This window comes from Echeneis naucrates, chromosome 5, assembly GCF_900963305.1.
Source record: "Echeneis naucrates chromosome 5, fEcheNa1.1, whole genome shotgun sequence".
Lineage (NCBI taxonomy): Eukaryota > Metazoa > Chordata > Actinopteri > Carangiformes > Echeneidae > Echeneis > Echeneis naucrates.
In genome coordinates, this window is record NC_042515.1 from 17,213,398 (window position 1) to 17,234,023 (window position 20,626).

A 20,626-nucleotide genomic window follows, 5' to 3' on the forward strand; every position below is an offset into this window, starting at 1 on the left:
TGACCATCTGCAGGCGCTCTCTCTGCCCTCTGAGGGACTTGGACAGCATGGCAGGGGCTAATAGTCAGCCCGCTGTGTTTGCACAGGAGCATAGTCTCAAATCTGTCATGGCCTCTGTTTATACTTAGGCACAGCTCTTGTGTCTCACCCTGCTGACAAGTGTGGGTCTCAGTCTGGCTTAGTGAAATTTCGATTGCAAACCATCCAATTCTGTTCAAAAACTCTTTAGTAGAAACCATCCTTCTCACCGTTATGTCCAAATTTCACTGCCCCTAATGATTATTTCACCTAGGCTCAGAAAACACTATTGTTTTGTGGGAATGCTACATGTGGAAACTTTGGGTGTCCCCAAAAAAGCGATGATTAGATTGTGCTTGTGGTGTCGCTGTCTTGTATGAATACTGAAAAATAATTCAGGTACATTGTGATTTTAGCTACATTATCTGATACAGTGATACTCTGTAAGAAGATATTCAAGCATCACCTGTTCAGCTCTGTTTCCTCCAGGCGGCCGGCCCAGGTTGTGATGGGTAATGCAGTTTTTGCAGGAAAGTCATGTACATGGGTTTGTACCGATTGCTATATACTGGATGTGCAATTGTTTTCAAATACATTTCCCATATTAAGCTTTCACACACTGGCACTTTGGACGCACTAAGATCATTAAAGATGATGATTAATAATAATATTCAATCTCCTCTTTTTTTAATGTTTGAAGTTTATTTTAGATGTGATTTTCCTCACAGTATGCAGCACCTTTGGAATTTAACCTATAAAACAGTATTACAGTGACTTTGTTTTTTTATGGAAAAAGAAACATCTTTAATAATGTCATTTTTACATAGTAAATCACATCTCTAAATCTCACATCAGCTAAACAGTATAAATCAAAGTTGACTGACTACTCAGAATCCTCACTCATGACACACACACTTTTTAAACAGTGTTAGTTGAAAGCTGAAATTACAAATTTATTTTGCCCATGCTGGAGAGGCTGTGTGAATCAGAGCCTTTTTGACACAACAGATATACACACAAATTGCTGCAGGACAACTTGCAAAGTGGCTTTTAACACCATGGTAACGTGATAATAATGGTGCCATTACCCAGAGCTCTTGCAGCGCTGGTTGAACAACAGCTCAGAGTAGAAACTTCTCAGTATCAGCTGCATGTTGCATATATTGCACATTATAAGCAGCTCCCAGTGACTTCCTTTTTCTTCCCACCTGGAATACATTTCGGGAAATGGAGTGATGTGGAAATGGACGGTCGCACAATTATTCATAATGAGGCATTGCTCTCCAATGTTACAACTGCACCAACTTAATCTATCTGAGTTTGTTTTTGGCCAACTTACACTGACTTGATGGTCAATGTCAAATGCTGGTGGAGTATAAAAAGACTGCAGTTAAGTGGAACACGTGCAGAGCCTACATACACTGTGAACTCGGCTAAACATTACCAAGACGCTAGTTAACATCTTTTTTTCACAAGCAGGGGGTCAAATGAGTAATTTTTTGGATAACATTCAGAGTCAGGGATTAAGGTGTATGCCAGTAAAAGTGATGCATGGAATACCTGCAGAAGTTTTTTCTAGGTGTTTTTCTTTTTATATTGAGAAATGAAGAGCTGACAATACTGTCAAGAAAAAAATTAAGAGCCACCATGTTGCCAAGAGGGCAAACAAAGGCATGTTAATAAAAAATGACCCACAAGGGCATTACTTCCTTCACAATAACAAACCCCTCAGCTCAACTTTGTTGCTGGAGTTGAAAACTATTGTGTTGGTGTCTATATGTAGAAAATGAGCTGATAGAAGGAAAAGAATAAATCTTCTTTGGAAGAAACAACCAGAGGCAACAATGGATCTGAAGTTCTTTAATAAGAACATAGAACAGCTCATGTGTATCAGTGAGGCCTTAAGCCAGTCAGGACAAAGCTCTGTCATAACAGAGGTATTTTCCAGTCGACAGCAACGGCAGCACCTGGCTCAGAAAACTGCAACCACCTTGTTCCTGCCAGATTTTTTTATCCTGCGACATGATGTGCAGGTGAAAGTGGGATGAGATTTCCAACTAGCATCCATTGCTGGTAAACTAAGTCTTCATTCTGTGCAACTGGTGTGACTGCAGCATTACAAAAGAACTGAATAAATGCTGTTGAAGTTGAAACAAACATTTTTTGTTATGTGTTTGAGTCTGAGTTTTACATTGAAAGACATACATTATGTCAGAGCACTTGTCACTTTAAGGACGATCATTTTATTACCACGGACATATTGTCATGTGAGTCATTGCCAAAGCTGAGAGATGTGAAACAAGACGAAGCTCAGCCAAAATGTTTTTTGAGGGTTTAACTGCCTGTTGAAGAATTAAGTTAGCTCTGTGGGTCAGCAAACACGTAGTGTGCTCACTGTAAGTCTTACAGCTTTCACATGGTGTCCATGTCTAAAGCACAATGTAAAACAATCTCATGGACTGATGTATCTGTTGGGCCTTCTCTTTTTCTCTCTTTTCCTTCTCTGCGGTGGGGGTGTTATCCATGGTGGGGTCTGTGGACCACGTATGGTCCAAAAATAGCCCTTTGCATACACAAAGAATCTATACATTCTGTTGGCGGCCCTTCCATATTTACTTCATTTGAATTATGAAATGAGCCTTCGCCATTTTCTGTTTATATGAAAGACACACTGCATCACAGGGGAACTGGCACTCAGTGAGTGCAGTGCAGAGGAGCTTTCATGTCAAAAAAGGATTCTGCTCAGTTATTCAGCATGTTCTGTGTTGTCGTTGTCCAAGCTTTATTCATGAATATGAATGAGTAGGTTTCATGTTGCCAGTCTGAGGTTTGTGATTTTATGTGGTGCTAGCGGTAGAATCATCGGAAATCTGGATGTTTTAATGTGGTACTTTTTTTTAGAGCCAAATAACTTTGTGATGTTGAGAGAGTTCATAGACGGAGTCTTTTTTTTGCTGATTGGTTTGTCGAGGGTAAACTGACAGAAATGCAAGCCGCAGGACATTCACACATCATTTCTCATTGACACTGCTGGTTTTGTTTTAATTAGCCATTGTGGCTGACACCTGTTTTATTGTGATATTATATCCAATTTTACCTTATCCTCTTTCCCAGCTGCTTGCCAATCATCCCAAAGTTGTCTGTTTGTCTCTGTCTCACACATGTACAAAAGCTGCATTCACAGTTTAAAGGAAGAACAGTTTTATTCTCTCTTATTTTAGCTTGAAGACTTTGCTGCCCAGAAAATGTGTGATGTGTTAACAGAAGGAGCAGAAATGTCTTTATGTGCAGGTCTTTGTGTGAGTTGAAAAATTGGTGATGATTTGTATTTCAAATTAGCAGACAGCAATTTAGCTTGGCAGCTTTCAGCCTTGTCCCAAACTATTTAAGTGGCACATTGTTTTTTAAATGCATAAAATTCAACATTCATATTTATTTGTTTAGTGAAAATGTACAACTACACCACGGGTAAACGGATAGCGAATAGCCTAACCAAAACCACTCAGCTCAATTAAATATAGCATTGAAATCTGTAACAATTAAACACCACACGTTCACTCAGGTGTGCCAAAAATCACTTTTGTTGGGCTAAATCACCCAAATCCTTACTGATGATTGATTCAGAAGATGCGCAAAATATTCGTCAACCGATCGTTTTCAGTTGATGATATGAGAAAACATGGTGGTTTCATGATTAATTGTACACAATTTCATCAGTTTTGTTTTTTTGTGTCTCCCTGACAAAGTAAAGAATACAGTTATAACCAGCATCCAGCATGATGGAGTCGTTGTCGGTCACAGTTGTGGCAAGTGTATAAGTCACTTCTTTCTGTGCAGTCCTTGTGTGTCCAGGCTTTACAGGACCAGCACTAGACTCAGACCCCCCTTCACCTAGAGTAGCTCCCCAGCCACACAACACAGAATTCATCTTCACCAGACGAGTCCTGAATTTTCAGCTTCTTGCTGAATTTGGGTGTTCTGCTGTCTCCGTCAGATAATTTTTCCAAAGGATTTCACCATACACCCTAGTGGCCCTGTTCTTCTTTAGAAAAAGGAAGTGCTGCTCCCCGGTCTGTCTTCCTGTTTTTCTATTTGTCAGTGCATGAATTTCCACTATTAGCAGGCACCTGAATCATCATTAATTTAGCACATAGTGTAGTTTATGTAGGGCTAACTATAAGATTATTGTGTGTACTGTTTCATTTGTCCAACATTACCCATATTACCTTTGTACATCACAGTCAGAAAAAAAAAGAAAAAAGAAATCCTCCCAAATTCCTGGCAAGCAGTCACAAGAGTACACAATGAGCTCTTAAATGTATGGTGTGATATTTGGTTATTTTGGAATGTGAGGTAAGAGTGAGCATTCACCATTAACCGAAGCATTACCATAAAGATCATTAATGTTGATGATGATGAGTCACACCCAGTATGACCAGTCATGTTTTCCCCTCAAGTGAACTGGCCCAATTGTTCCTTTGACACATTTCTATTTTTAGCTTAGAAACAGTGATTCTAATAATACTTTACTGGATTTCAAGACATTTACTCCCACGTCCAAAAAACACATCTGATAGAAAAGTACATTTTTTACCTCAGAGAAAACGTTTGATGATAGTTTCCTCCAGGAAGTTTAATCTAGTTATAAACCAAAAGTTTTATTTGATTGCTTTCCTTGGTCATTATTATACAGTATGTACATTTTGGTCAAAAGAAGATTGTCTGGCCAGCAGTGTCAGCATGAGCTGGTTTCCATGAAAATGTTTCGTGTGTTTACCAGGTTTAATCAGAAATAGTTTTTTAAAGTGAGAACAGAACGTAAAGGGCATGTTGAAAACAAATCCCATAATTTCACGCTGCTTCACGACATCACCAAACACACACATATATATACAGAGACAAAAAAAATTAACTGATATGCAATGCATGAGCTCTACTAGATGATGTGAAATATACGTAATACACATAGACATTAGAATTAGACATTTCCTCAAAATAGATTTAATATATGAAGCAGTTCACAATGTAAAAATACTTAATTTCTCCTGATTTTCAGCAGCAAGCAGGCCATGCTGATGATGGCACTTCACATAATGTCCTTTCTGAGCTAATCAGACATTAAACAGACAATCTCAACAGTGGAAAAATGGCTGTTGCATGACCTGGTATCAAGGTGGTCTCCACTCAACTTCAACTTGATATTCTTTAGAAACCAGAAAACTCATCGAACCCCCCATACCCACTGTATGGGGGGTCGATGTATTCAGGATTGATTTCAGACAGTTTGCTGGCTAAGAAGTCTCTCTCTGTTTTAATGGTTTGATATTCACTCAGCAGTGTATGCAGAAAGTTTGTGTAGCAAATGCATGTCTGTGTTGTACACTGTTGACACTGGTCAGTTTCATTCAACTCTGCTATAAAAGCTGAATTGAAAGGAAGCTGTTGTGGATCTTCTTTAGAATACACTGGAAAAAGAAAAGAAGTTTCGTGTTATAGTATTACACCATAAGCTGCCAGTGTGCTACAGTGCATGTTGTGAAACATACAACACTTGAAGTGTACAACTTACAGGCATAGCGGAGTGAGACATTAAGACTGGCCTGTATGAAACACAACACTCCGAGAGTTATCATCCCAATTCTGAATAGTCTTCTCTCTGTGGGTGTCACACATACAAATCCCTCTGTTAATCCAAGGTAATTAAACTGCTATCTAAACAGCCTATTTCAAAATCTGTTCAAAAATTATTGTCCTTCCAATTTCCAATTTCCAATTCGAAAACAGCGGCGGGCATGAATTCACCGGTAACAAACACAACTTATGTTGTGTTGTTATATGTTTATGTTGCAATTCAAAGAAAGAACAAGCAGAACTAGCTTTTCACCAGTTTGTTAATGATTTGGATCTCAGGAACCGTGGCTGTTGGCTATAAAACGAAACGAAGGGCCGACATCTATCTCAAAATGAGGCAGCAGATTTAGATTTTTGATTTAATAAAACAAATTGCCTATAAAATCAACAAAAGTTGTATTTCCTGCAAATTTAATAAAATACTGTGGCACCAAGATTACTTTTACAGACACACACAAACACAAGAAATATGTAATTTTTGAAGAGTAAAAAAAAAAAAAAAACATAATTTTTTATCTTTGAACTTGCTCTTACCTGTAGATGTTTTTTTCTCCGATTCTTGAGGTTTATGTGCAGTTCTGTTGTCATAAAGCTCATACACTTCTTCCATGATGATCTACCATGAGAATTTGAGCCTGGCTCAAGTTTAATCTCAACACTATCTGATATGATGAAACATATGTTACAAATGAGGGAAGTTGAGTAAAAAGGAAATGGCCCTTTGATGTTTTTTTTTTTTTTTTTTTTTTTTTTCCCCAGAGTGCTACAATTTAATCATTAACCCTTCAATGTATAGAAAAACTACTAATTGGATCTGTCTGATGTAGCTACCTTTCATATTACTCTTAAACAGCTCTTCAAGTATGCATTTACAAGGCCTCCTAGATTTGTGATTTTATCAGAGTGAAAACAAACCCACTTTATTAAAGTCCAACAAACTCAGTCAGGTTTTGTGGTGAATTGATTCAGCGTTTCAAAGCATTTTTATTTTGTCTGAGGCTTTTATCAATGTTGTGACGGAACAATTGAATATAGTTTGTACTTTAGCCAGCTACAATGTGCATTGAATTCCAAATGTAAACTTGTTTGTTGTATGTTTTTTACATCCAGGTCAGATCATATATGTTTTGGCAGACTTAATGCTCCTCCTGTATGTTTATTTCCTACTAGTGGCAGGTGGAAAGACAAGCTCATTGTCATTTGGTTCTTTTATCTGTGTGGACTTGTCCCGAGACAATGCTTCCTCATCCCAGCATCATCCAAACAAAGTCCACATTTACTCTGTCACTATGAAGAAAAGTCAAACAGGAAAATTGAGGGCAAACTAGTGTCAGGATATTCATCATGTCATTGGCTTGTTATTATTTCCACCATTCGTAGAGTTCTACAAATAGAAAAAACCTTTCTATCTGTTATTTTTGTTGACTACAGCTCCTCTCTGACATCAGGCGACACCGTCTTTGACCAAGCAGCAGTGGAAGCGTCGTAGTGTGATGAATCCAGCCCTGGTACGATGCAGCAGCTATTTCAACCCATGCCTCCCCCCGTGCGACTGTAGAAAAGGTATGGACTCATGAGCATTGCATTCATATACCCTCCAAAAAACTGGACTGCACTGAAATGAATGGTTCGCTTTGGACTCATGTACTCCTTCAGCCTTGATTGCAAACTGAAAAGCAACAGGTGTTTGCCCATGTGAGTCAGTGGTATAATTGGCAGGTTGAATGTCGCTTCCTGAATGGAAACGATTTTCATTTGAACACACAGGCTTCTCCAGGCTATGCAAAAAGGTGAATCTCAGAGAAGCTTTGGTCATTATGTCTCAAATTCAGTGTTAGGGTACACAATTGACAGAAGCTGAAGGTGGAGTCTCACAAGTCATCGTGCACGAAAATACAGGCACAGTCCCAAAGCAGAAACAACATTAATCTCATAAACGCTGTTAAACACACAAACATGAAAATAATTTAGCTGTATAACATTGCTATGAAGCATCGCTGCCGACCGTTCCAGTGATAACCCTGGAAGAACATTTGAATACAAATGAACTTCACACAAAGGGATGAGAGCAAGTGAGCTGAATCTAAAAATGTGAAACATATATACTGTACATATGTTTCATAAAATATTGAGTGTTAGAAAGCACAGTGCATTCAGAGCCTGGTCAACATTTATCACTCATTTTTCAGTATTTTCTGTGAGAACATGAATTCAGAGAGCACATTAACAACAGAACGCTTTTTGACAGCTATCAACTAATACATGTAGGCTGTGATTAAAGGGAGAAATGATTGATTCTGATTAAATGATGTGATGAGAGAGAGAGAAAGGAATCATATGGAAGCAGCTGTCAAGCTTATAGTTGAGATAAAACCAGGAACATGTGAATTATATGTGTGATAATATTGGTTCCTGTTCATCTTACATTTATGTATGAACTCCCAGCCACACTGTTACATTTTTTTCCCTAGAGGGTGAAATCCAGAAAAAGATGTTAATACCTGACACCTGAGCACGTTGCCTCAGTCACAGCAAAACTTTATCAGTTCAAATTAAAGCTTCAGCAGTGCAAATGATACAAATAGTGACAGTACTGTACCGCTCCTATATTCTAACAACCACAGGGGAACCGTATGTGATAGAGTTGTGGAGATGGGTGAAATTAATGGGTGTGTTCAGCTGCGGAATAGCTGTCTCGAGACGACGAGGTGGCTTTCAGGGTGCAACAGTGCATTCTACTGGCTGATGGGGAAATTGCAGCCTCTGCTGTGAAAACAATGTTCTGGGAAAAATGTGCTTATGGACATTTCAGTGGCAGCTTGCATATAAGAAAATGTTTTAAAAGCAGGTGTAAAATTCTACCAATGATGAGTTCCCTGAGGTGTTTTCATTTGTGTATGGCTGCAGGTTGAGATAAAGCTTGTTTAAGTGTGCCTGTTGCTTGTTTGATGCAGAAAGGGTCAAATTATTAACATCAGATGACTTGATAAGGCTTCACCAGTGCTGCTGAGCTAAATTGTCAAAACGAATGAATAAAGCCAGTGGTGTAGTGATACTGAACAAAATTAGCTCCTGAAAATAGGCTACAAAATTTTCTGAGATGAGACTTATGGTGTGTGATTTAGAAGCGATGAGTATATTGTATACACTCACGCAGTACTTACAGTTGTATCCATTCATGCTGAAAAAACAATCCCAAGCTCAGGGGCAGAGGCACACACATACCTGCACACATGGCCACTGCACAGATTCACGAGGAAACACTCGGTCATTCATGCACAGAGCCTCTCACAGTCCTCCATATCATGCACCTGTGCACACACATTCACATTCAATTACATGAATTCAGATGCACTCATGCAGGGAGACACAAACACCCAGCTGCATTCACATATTTTACTGTGTGTGTGTGTGTGCGTGCGTGTGTCTCAGCGGAACTCTCGTTCTAAAAACAATACATAAATCATGGAAACAATGACAGCTGTCAATGTGCATGTGGATGCATCCATGAATACCGACACTATAGTGCAGCAAGGTCGATGGCGACTCTTTGAGACGTTTATTCTTTGAGGAGTTGCATTTAGTCGTGCTCATGGTGAGGCTCTGGTCTGTTGGTCTGTCTGTCCACCCACCACTTCGGTCAATACTGAAATCCCCAGTAACTGTGAAATGGATATCCATGAATTTGAAAGTCAGCTTTTTGTTTCAATGTTGTTATAGTTTATTCTTTTCTTTTTATTTCATTGTTTGTGTGTGAAAAGAGGACAAAACTAGACTATTATTCAGACAAAAGGCATTTCCATTGAATTCTCGACTGACTGTCAGTTTTCCCAGAGGATGAAAGACAGTTTTAGTGTCTCTTCCACTGATACCAGTTACAGGTCAGGAGTTTCAGTAATCCTGCAAAGGTTACCATGACAGCATGAAGAGCACTGTAAACATTACAGCTGCTTAACATCAGTATGTTGGATTTGTATTTGTTAGTGTGCTTTCATTAGCCCTTAGCTCAAAACACAGCTGTGCCTACACACATCTTTGCTGCACAACATGACAAGAAAAAAAGTTTTGGAAGATATAGCAATTTTTGTATATTGACATTGGAAAGATAGTTTTTGAATTTTGTTTTTATTTAAAAAAAAAAAGTATGATGCTGCAGGTTTTGGCCTTGCAGCAAACAAGGCTTACCGCTTCCATCTGAAGGAAAATGATTTATAGTGCCTCTGTAGCACCACAATGCCTATTGTGCTAACAATGCACAGCAGGGTGCATCACATTTTGCTTTTACTCAAAAGGGAACAACTCCTGTGATTTGGATATTGCAGTTGGCCATTTTGCCATTTTGATCATATTTTTGATGAATTGTACATCTGTAGGTTTCAGAGCCACCACCATGGCTGTAGACTCTATTAGCTATAGATTTCCTCTGACACTGACCAAGCTTAGAGGATTTTCACGCTATTTTTTTTTTTTTTTTGCCTTGAAGTGTGTGTATTTAAAGGCAAGGCAAGTTTATTGCACATTTCCTACACAAAGGCAATTTAATGTGCTTTAATTCAAAGCACTATTAAATAGTTTCTCCAGCTGCTACTTTGAGATCCTTGACAGCCTGACATTTTTTTGCCTAATGCCATTTCAGCTCATTCTGAATGCCGAAGCCTGTCAGGTCTTCCCTGGTTCAATTAAAGGCAAGCGGGGTTAGGGTATGATTGGACTTCACGGAGGCAAGTGCTTAGCATCAGTGGTTAAGGACTAGGTGAGGTAGCAACACTTTGTCAGATTTTTGTCTCTTATGTACTGGGGGAGGGTGGAAAAGGACATATAGCAAGTGAGATACGTTAGAGGGAGCGAGAGACAGAGAAAAAGTGTGTGTTTGGACCAGATGCACAGCAAATCTGTTTATTCTGCACAATTTGGCATCAAACACAACAGACTGCTGAGTGCCTGCTACTGCTTGTGCTGCACCATTAAAATGAAATTTATTGCTGCCTTAAGAGCAAGCTGAAAATTACACATCTTCCCTCCTCTGCTAAAACTTCCTCCTTCCATCTTTCTCTCGCTCTCTCTTATTTGCACTTTTCTTATTCCCCAGTTGTGGCGATAGTAATGTCCTGGTTTTTTTTTCCCGGACTCCAAGCAGCACCTGTCATACAAGTCATCAGAACGTCTCATTACAGACCAGGTATGTGAGTTACACCCACCTACCTGTCAGCCATCACCGTTGTCACCAGTGAGTGGCGCTCAAACCGTCGAGAGCTTTCACTGCCCAGAAATTTGGTGGCACCTAATGCACCTATCATTCAGTAAAACTCACACATGCTAAAAGTTTAAGTATTTCATTCCCCCCTCAGAAGGCAGTCGAATGGTTGAAAGTTGTGTCATCTGAACATGTCATGTGGGTATTTTTAGAGGACGTCACGTTGTTTCAGTTGCAGCCATATGACAGTGAATGTGACAGTAATATAATACGTTGCTACTTAAGCCTGGAAAATATAACATCATCAGCCTGACAACCTGTTCCCCGTTTAGTGCTCAGGCTTTGAACTTATGCTGTTAAAAGAGTGTGAACCCAGGCCCCCATCTCGCTCCATAAATCTCCTCAGCCAATGATAAATTCATATTTAATGACCATAGCCATCGTCTGGGAAGGAGGAGCATTCTTTCATTATTGCCTCTTTCCCCTGCTGCTTGGTCGAGATAATTGATTTCTCTGTGGTAACAAGGTATCGACCACACATGGTAGCCGGCTAAGACGGTGGTTCAATTCAAAGGAGGGAGAGAGAGGGAAAAAAAGAAAGATGGAGGGATGAAGCCAAAAAAGAGAGGGTGAGAGAGTAAGAGCATTAATAGCCAAGACTAAAAAAGAAAAAGAAAAAGAAACTTGCTGGTAGGTGTGGATGAACAATGACTCTTGTTTTTCAGGGTTTTAAAGGCAGAACATAGTTTGGTATTTCAGTGTTGTATGTTTAATTCACCAAATGGAAAGCATATTGATCACACAATCTGTCACATAATTCACTGAAAACGGTGTCAGAAACAAATCTGGAGGGCCACTTTTCAAGCACATGCTTAGCCTGCTAAGGAAGCAGAATGTTTGTAAATTTTCAGCATTATGCTTTTGTTTCTAAAACCTCGCCGAGTGCTCCTTTTCCCTTGGCCTAATTTTTTTGTGATTTCAAAAGCAAACCTCCAGTGTCCAGCAGTAAATCTCACAAATTCATGAGCAGATTCTACGAAGTAAAAAGTCCCTCAGGCAACTACAAAATATGCATAAGTAATTGCTTTATGTAATAAAATGTACATAGACAAGTAGTAGTGAAACAAGAGCATGCAAAAACCATTCATTTAGTGGTTAGCACGGCTTCTTGTCTTAACAACCATATTGATTACATATGTGATCAGATGGGTGGATTTGACTGGCAGCTATTGAGCTGACATCTCTGAGGTGCTGCCATTATTGGCTCTAACCTCAACAAGGCAACACTGCAGACAGCCATTACATTCTGCACTGCAAGAGCTTGACACGTATAGACTGCATTCTCAATCAGCCAATACCGGCAATAACTAAACCTTATGAATTGAATTATGTATTGATTGTATTCTGCTACTAGAGGTGGTAATAGTGCTGTTGTTTTCTTTGGAATCACTGCTTGCAGTTCACTGTATAAATAGAGGAATTAAATTGTGCTGTTGTTGTTGTGTGTTTACCAGCTTACGTTGTAATTTATTTAAGAGCTCTTAATTGGAATAGTTACTCATTTGGCCCTCATTGGTCCCACAGCAGAGTGGAGCTGTATCACTGCACACTGGGGCATGCTGGAATATGGAGCTACAGAGACACACTGTACACAGCCAGCTGTTTGATGTCTGTAGCCGTCAAGCGTATGCTGCACGATGCAGCATAAACACACAATCCCCTGATGCGAGGACAGATCGACACACAGGAGACCTCATTCCAGGCTAATGAACTATTAATGTTGATTTGAAATTCAAACATTTTCAGAGGGTCTTCTCTGTGATCACTCACGGCTGTTTGTAGGAAAAGAAGTGAGAACTAATTTGGATGAACTCTGCACACCCTATTTTCCCTTTCTCCCCCAAACAGTTGAGATTGGATCTCAAAGGGCCTTGTGTGTTGAAACGCTGTATTGAATAAGGCCATATAAAATGTATGTCAGTGGGTTCAGCCCGAGTTTAGCTCTCTGCACAGTAGCTGTTAATGGAATAACTATAAGATGCATAAATGATCCCTGCTTTAATTCATAATAATGTTGGACCTCATCGCCTACCCACTCAGCCCAATAGATTATGGAAATAGCTGTAATGACTATTGGAACAATGAGCCAAATTGCATTATCATTCAGTGCCATGTCGGCTTTGGAATAACTGGCATTGTGCTTTTGCTCTTTCACAGAAGATCTTGAATAATAATGGCCAACATTCAATTTAGACCCAGGAAATGAAGATGAGTGTTAAACATGAATGAATGTTTTAGGCTACATGAATACAGTATGAGCATACTCTCAGTTAATAGGATGATGCTAATCCATAGCCAGGTGTAAGGTTTCTTAAGTTGAATCACTGCTAACAAAGCCCACACATCCAGTGTGTTCGCTTCACATGCTCTAAAGCCTCATTTAAGATTTCCCTCGCCCCATATGTCCATCTCATGCATGAACAACAGCAACCAAGACAAAGGAACCAGTCTTCTGATGTTTTATTTTTAGCTCCACTCTGAACTTGTAATCATAATTGAGCTAAAACAATGGAATGAACGTTGTAATTCAATCCACCAGATTTTGAAAGTCAAGATAACATCAGTTAGACAACATGTCTTTTAAAAAACACAATGGATGAATGTATATGAAAATATAAAAATCCATTTTAAAACAAAGCAGTCACAACAAAATATGCACATTTGTTACTGGTAAGAAGAGCACAGGTAGATTTTGGTATAGTGAGATTATATTCTGAATTTCTTTCCCCAAAAATAACATACTTTGTCATCAGGTAAAATCTAGAGTATCCAAGTGTGACAATGAGTAGCAGAGAGAAAGAACATGGCCTCAGAAACAAGGGTCACTTCTTTTGCCTTATTAGTGGTGTAATTGCACAAAAAAAGATAGTTGATAATACTTAGAAGTGACTGTGCATACTAAGTAGTTTTCAGTCATAAGAAAGCAGCTCTAGATTTTATTTTGTGATGACCACACAGATGAGTCACATTACTGCTTTGTGAGAGGGAAGACACTGACTCATAGTCTCAGGGTAGAGGAATATTTTATGGAAGCTATAATGTTTCGATTAAAAAGTAAGTGTTGTTAACTCTGAGTAGTTGTGTGCATTATATACAGTAGATCATCTTAGTTAGTTAATGTTCGCATATCAAAAGTGGTGCAATAGCAGCCTCTAGTGGTGTGCATTTCCAGGTAGAAAATTCTTTTAGTTATAGTTTAAACTAGGCAGTGCAAAAAGCAACATTCTTCCCATTAATCATCACTGAATTGTAAAAGTATATAACCCTTGATTATGTAATACCACACCATCAACAATACATAGACTACAATAGACTTAAAAAAAAAAAAAAAAAAAAAAAAAAGAAAATCATCAAACCAGTGTCGGATTCCAAGACAGTGACAAGGAAATAAAAAACAGAAACACTGGCTATAACATTAACGTCTTTTGTTTGTCCAATCCAGCTGTATAGCCCACATGTGCTTGTACATTCCTGTTGCTGCAGTTAAAACCACAGGTTCAAAGATGTATAAACACCAATAACTACATAGCTAGGAACATGCGTTCACAGGAAATAATGATCTTCAAATATGTTAATGTAACAAATGCGCCCACAGTTGTGGTTAATGATAAAATTGCTAATCAAAGATATGAAAAACGTATGCACAGAAGTCTTTTCAAAGAAAGAAATCTGGATAGCTAGCGTCTTGGGGAAAAAAAAAAAAAAAATCAAAATAACAATAAATCCACAAATAAATGTATTATGAGCTAAATTGCATAGTAGTTTTCCCACATGATTATGTGAAAAGTACATTAAAGCTATTGCAGAATGTAAAGCCAAAGTACAACATGGGTGTCATACGTTACTTCAGTTGTGGAGAAGCAAAGAAGTTGCCGTGACGGTTTGAGGCAGCTGTTGCTTTGCTCTTGCTCCCAAATCTAAGGGTAGAAAGGTTGGAGGGGCAGATAAGGATATTTTATAATTATTAATTGCAATTTCGCAAAAACAATAGCAAGTAAAATTTTAAATGAATGTTGATAGAAAAGTGCAGGAATGCAATATTCATGTGGGAGTGGGCTTCATCTGATTCTTTACGGTTTGAATTAAGGTTAGAACTATATATGACTAATGTGGATCTTGTTTATTTCTATTGGTGTGAAGAAAAAGTGAGAGGGGGAATGATCTTACATGGTGGTGCTGGAGAGGGTCTGCATCATGCGCTGGGAGAGCGAACTAGAGGAAGGTGTTTTAGTCATCATCTGGTGCTCTGGGGTGGTCACTGGTCCCAATATGCTCACTATGGATAAAGATCAATACGACCAATTTTGTTCCTTATGAATCAAAGAAAATGTATACATCCATTCATCATATCTTGTTCACTGCTAAAAAATGATGTCTTCTAAACACATTGCCTTAATATCTTGCTATTTGTTTTGAAATACTTTCATTGTGTTTATAGCTTTCAGTCATTTACCTTTGTGGTCAGGAGTATCAACCTGGTTGGCATTGTCCACAGGTGTATTATATGGATGGGCAAACTGGCTCCAGTAGCTCTCTGGAATACTGAGCAAGCGCTCTACCACCTGGAGAGAAAACATCATGATCTTTAGTAAGAATTGATGCAAAGAACAAAAACATTGTGAACAGAGTGAATGGAAAGACTCTTGACCAAGGACACTGAATACAAGCACTGTATTTCTCTTTATTTGCATTCACTTTACCCTTGGTTGTCTGTTTGTGTCATGCAGGATGGTCATGTGGTCTGGGTCAGGACCAGCATGACCCACGATGGTTGGGCCAAAGACTCTTGCCAGGTTGTTCACATCCATTTTGGTATCAATACTCTGGGACACACTGGGGAAGAATTAAGGAAGAAATTTAAATTAACTGTGCAAACTGAAATGCATTGCAGATTATAATGTGTTCATTCTGGTGGAAAAAAGGATAAAGAGTAGTGTTAAGAAAATTACTTTTGCAGATGAATCATCAGGCAGGCCAGTGTGTCACGATTGGGTTGAGGCAGCTCACAAATGGTTTGGTACATCATGGCCAGACTGTTGCCATCATCAGGGATTTCTACAAAAACATTAAGCACCATTCACTATGACTGTATGTATGTGTTCCCTCTGTCCACAAGAGTGTTAAATCCATCCATCCATCCATCCATCTATCTATCTATCATCTTCTACTGCTTCTCTGTTTCCGGGTTGTGGGGTGCTGGAGCCAATCCCAGCCAACGTTCCGGGCGAGGGGCAGGGTACAGCCTGGACAGGTCACCAGTCCATCACAGGGCCAACACACAGAGACAGACAGAGACCAACAACCACTCACACTCAGACCTACAGTCAATTTAGAGTCACCAGTTATGCATGCATACCTAGATATGCATGTCTTTGGACAGTGGGAGGAAACCAGAATACCTGGAGAAAACCCACGTAGACACAGGGAGAACATGTAAACTCTGCACAGAAAGGCCCCAGGCTGAGAACCAAACTCACAAGGCGGTTAAATCGCTCAACTTGAATGCATTCCAAAAACAATTAAGCTCAGGAAGTTTGAAACTCACCAGCTGCTTCCATGAAGGCTCTGTTGAGCTGGAAGGTGAGCAGTGGCTCTGGAAGGTTTCTGAGGAAGTCTTTGAGGACACCTGTAATTACATTGATGTCTTCTACTTTGCTGAGTGGAGGTAGGGTCTTTCCTCTAATCAGTTTCTCCTTCAGCTCTTTCACCAGTCGCTCCTGGCCAGAGACTCTGTACAGGCCAACCTGCCCCCAAGAAAAAGATAAAGGAAAAACTTGTTGTCTGGCCACTTGTGATAATGTATGAATATCAAATGAGATAACGACTTAAAGAAGGAATTGACTGTAATTTCTGAAGGGAAAGGATCAGAGCATTAACACAGAGACGAGGGTGATAAAGTCTCCTCTTACCTCATGCAAACCTCTTTTTTCAATCTCCTTAATGCAGTAGATAACCAAAGCTGGGATCATTGGGGAGGTGACTGGAGCAAAGTCAGCCAGGGTGGCCTGCACACACAAAAATTGGTTTTATCTCAATAACGCAAAAGTTATTGAAACTTATGAGTGGAAATGCATGACAAAACAATGAGAAGAAAATTGTACCTCTGTGTTTTTCATAGGAGTGTTAACAGCTGCAGGATTACAGGGCAAGGGACAACGCTCACGACATTCAGGATGGGTCACAATCCTACAGTCTTGGCAGCGGAGATACATCTTACCAAACTTTGTTCTTCTGCTGCAAGAGGTGCAAAATTCAGACTTGATCACCTTGGAGACAGAAGGGACAGAGAGGTCAGAAGATTTTACTTAAACATGATGAACTAACTCACAGTGCTAATGCAAGTAAATATACCATTACAATTATTTAACTTTATTGAAAATAAGCATATAACCTTACTGTTTTGGGGATGAAGTGGTGCTTCTTTCCTCCCCTACTGGCCTTGGGGGTCTGGAGTTGAGCTGGGAAATCTGAGACTGGTGTGCTGGAAGCCTCATTGGCAGTTGAATATTGATCAGTAGTGGTTGTGTCAGCCCATGCTGGAGCAACTGTAGATACATTTGTTTTTTTTGTTGTTGTTTTTATTCTGTGCATTGCTTCATTCTTCTTATGTTATTATTTGATTTTGGAGTACTCCATAAACACACAAAAAACATATGTGCAAAAGTCTCACCACTCTTCTCTCTGCTGCGTGTCCAGTAAGGCACAGTTTCAATGGTGGAGACAGCCTCAATAGCACCACCCTTTACAGGCACAGTGATGGTTGTTTTGGCTACAATTGATTCGTTCATCTGAATCACAAAGAAAGATGTTTAATGTTCTTTTTAGGTGACATACTTAAGTTGTTTTAGGGAAAAAATAATTTAAATGTACTTTCGCTTTCTGCCAATTTTTTTTTTTTTACATTTCTTCCTCTAGAGTGACTGTTTCAAATGTCAGTGCCATATAGTGCATTTAGCTGAAGAGGTCAGCATTACCCTGTCTGATGTGCGTCCAGTGGAGCGAGGTTTTTTCATTGCCTGTGGAGGGACTTCTAAGAGTTTTCTAGATGAACGCTGTGGATTGAAATTTACGTTTTAAAAAACACCATGTCATTGATTAGCTTTTGAAAAAATGTGTCCAAAGAAATAGCAAGATAAACTTGTACAGCTGTATACAAAACATTACTGTTACCCATAACAACCCTGTTCCTGAAAAAGAAAAAAGAAAAAACATCATTAGTACAAATTAAACAAAGTACTCACTCGTTTCTGTCGTTTCCGCAGTCTCACAGTCTTCATCACAGAGGAATCCCAGTCCTAAGAGACAAAGACCCAAGGGCTGAAACAGTCAACTCATTAGTGTCCCTTTTTAAACCCTGCTTTTAAAGGCTCTTAAAAATTAACTGTTAAACTCTTAAGAATATGGGCAGGTGTACCAGAGAGTCATCCGTTTGGTCATAGCTGATGTCTGACAGCAAAGAAGCTGATTCATCAATGGTAGTTAACCTGTAAATTAAAATAAACATGAAATTTTTCTGTCTGAAGTACATGGGTAGTTGAATTACACAATTGTGAGATTAGTTATACAAGCTTTATAATAATAACGAATATTTCCACATATTCAAGATTAACTCCTGCAGAATACAGTATGTATCTTGCACTTCTATACAGTACAAAGAGTATGTTTAGTAGGCAAACGAAGGGCTCCTTGCCATAATATGAACAAAACCTCAGACAGATCACTCAGGTCACCTTGAGTGATCAACAAGTCATCTTGTTGTTGCCGTTTATACATATATAATATTGCTCCTTTAACTTTTTCAGAACCAGATTAAATTTCTGACCTTCTGCTAGAATTGAGGTTGCCTTTAGCAGCCTGTGCTGCCTGGGAATGGGCACTGAGGAAGGCAAGGGCGGAGCGCTGCTCCTCGCTCAGGTGGACACTGTTGTTGTCTGAAATCAGCAGCTCCCGGATCAGCTGTAACTGACGTTCCTATTACATCCATAGGACAGGAAAAAGCACAGTTAACCCTAACCCTAAACCCAAGCAACAGTTAGTAGTTTACAAGAGACCTACATGAACTAGGAAGAAAAGTGACCTTTTTTTTTTTTTTTAAAGATACATCTAGCTTTTTTCCATTTCTACATTGCTATGTATGGTCTGCCCTAGTCAGTAATGTCAGTGAAAGACCATGACACTGCTGCCTGCACTAACTAACCAGCTTCTCGTAGACTGTCTCAGCCTTCTGTCGCCGGCGGATCTCTACATCCACCTGGTTGCGAGCATGTTTTAGTTTCACCTCCAGGGCTCCTCTATCGGTCTCTGCTTTAGCCAACATCTCTTTACAGGAAACAAGCTCCTCGTCGGCCTGCAGCCACTTCTTACGGCACTCCTCAAAGTTCAGTGCCATCTGGAGGAACTCTGAATAGGACAAAGACAGAAAAAAAAAATCTGTTGCTGAACACCATAAACTCTGCACCCCTGCTGTGATTATGTGTATTTGCTTTCCAAAAACGCTTTCATTACGGAGGCAATGACGTGAATTTCTCCAAGCAGAGCACAAACAGGCAAGAGTGCTCTGCTGTAAAGTGAGCGATTTATTTCCTGTTAGTTAAAATGGAAATGAATTGCATTATCTGGACTATTGACATGGAAATTTTAACGCCACTCTGTCAGGCTTCACTCATTAAAGCAGAGGCTCTATACTCAGCTTTGCCTCTGCATTCAGCTGTAGCTAATAATTAACTGCACCAAATATCAGTACAAACCGCATGCACTGCACTTGGCACCGAGCCACACCCTTCCTTTGCTACGAGCACTCAATCTCTGCTGCTGTTTAGCCGTCAGGACTCTGGAGGGGGGAAATAACTTACGTGGTTCAGTGCCCTCATTCAGGACGTCCACCCGAGACGCGAGACTCTGAAACTGGTTGTACAGGTTCAGCACAGCCGACTCCATCGTGTCTGTCTGCGGGCAGCCGGGCGAGCTGAGGCTGGACCTGAGGAGAGGAACAGAGGAGGGCGGCGACATGTTGGTCACTGTGGGGCTTTTTCTTTGAAAGTTAGAGCTGAGACAGCAGGAAAACTACGCTCCATGTTAGCGGGTCAGCTTTCAAATACAGGAAGCGGTACCCAGAAATACGTTCTGCGCCAGGCTTAAAAGCAAAGGTCACACCTTTCGGTGTTATTAATGTGCCAGAAATAACATTATCTCTTTTTATTCAAACCAACTTCGCCTCTAATTAAACTAGTGGCAGGCTAAAGCTGCTAATGTTGACATTAGCTGGTCTTTATGTTGTTAGGTCTGACCGGGAAAAAAAAACAACCTACGCTTACCTGTGCAGTATTTCCCCCTTAGTTTGGTCAGGATGTTTGCTAACACGGCCGGCGGTTAGGAGCAGAGTTGCGGTGTTTTTATTTTTTCCCCCACCCCGGCAGGAGCAGCAGCTGTCCGGCCACACCTGTCCGTCCGAGTTTCTTCAAACTTCAAAATCAGCGCCGCTTTTTCTTCTTCGCTGCCCGCTGAGGCGGAGCGCCGTGGCTGTAGCGCCGCCACTGGCCCCGAGCTGTAACTGCCTGACAGCTGTCCCCCCGGCAGCAATGAAAGAAAGTAATACAAGATTTTCCAATCTGAGGTTGTATATGAATGAGGACACTGGGGAAAATAGGTCGATGAATGTATAGATTTTACATCATTGTTCGGTAAAATTACATCATTGACACGGTCCATTTATAAATGATTGTA

The 20,626-nt window shown here is 39.9% G+C and overlaps 1 protein-coding gene and 1 long non-coding RNA gene across 2 annotated transcripts; both read right to left on the reverse strand.

The window, feature by feature from the left end:
• Positions 1–3,091: 3,091 nt before the first annotated feature.
• Positions 3,092–6,311, reverse strand: LOC115044018 (uncharacterized). The gene is made up of 3 exons (XR_003840760.1): positions 6,184–6,311; positions 5,588–5,674; positions 3,092–5,483 (listed from the first exon to the last, which is right to left on the reverse strand). It is a non-coding gene; the product is annotated as an uncharacterized LOC115044018 (long non-coding RNA).
• Positions 6,312–14,275: 7,964 nt separating this feature from the next.
• Positions 14,276–20,349, reverse strand: LOC115043780 (rac GTPase-activating protein 1-like). The gene is made up of 17 exons (XM_029502476.1): positions 20,218–20,349; positions 19,756–19,880; positions 19,101–19,303; positions 18,726–18,874; positions 18,318–18,387; positions 18,145–18,198; positions 17,878–17,955; positions 17,574–17,691; positions 17,300–17,448; positions 17,005–17,169; positions 16,813–16,908; positions 16,449–16,647; positions 15,853–15,958; positions 15,604–15,736; positions 15,357–15,465; positions 15,071–15,179; positions 14,276–14,820 (listed from the first exon to the last, which is right to left on the reverse strand). Exons 2-17 carry the CDS (start codon positions 19,838–19,840, stop codon positions 14,745–14,747), a joined length of 1,899 nt encoding a protein of 632 aa, XP_029358336.1. The 5' UTR covers positions 19,841–19,880; positions 20,218–20,349; the 3' UTR covers positions 14,276–14,744.
• Positions 20,350–20,626: the final 277 nt, after the last annotated feature.

What these genes read in the sequence shown, in the direction of transcription:
- LOC115043780 (XM_029502476.1), bottom strand. Translation starts at nt 19,840, where the DNA reads ATGGAGTCGGCTGTGCTGAACCTGTACAACCAGTTTCAGAGTCTCGCG. An exon ending in TGCGGAAACGACAGAAACGA is followed by an intron (nt 17,956 to 18,144) that starts GTGAGTACTTTG and finishes TTCAATCCACAG; the next exon opens with CGTTCATCTAGAAAACTCTT. An exon ending in CTGGACGCACATCAGACAGG is followed by an intron (nt 17,692 to 17,877) that starts GTAATGCTGACC and finishes TTTGTGATTCAG; the next exon opens with ATGAACGAATCAATTGTAGC.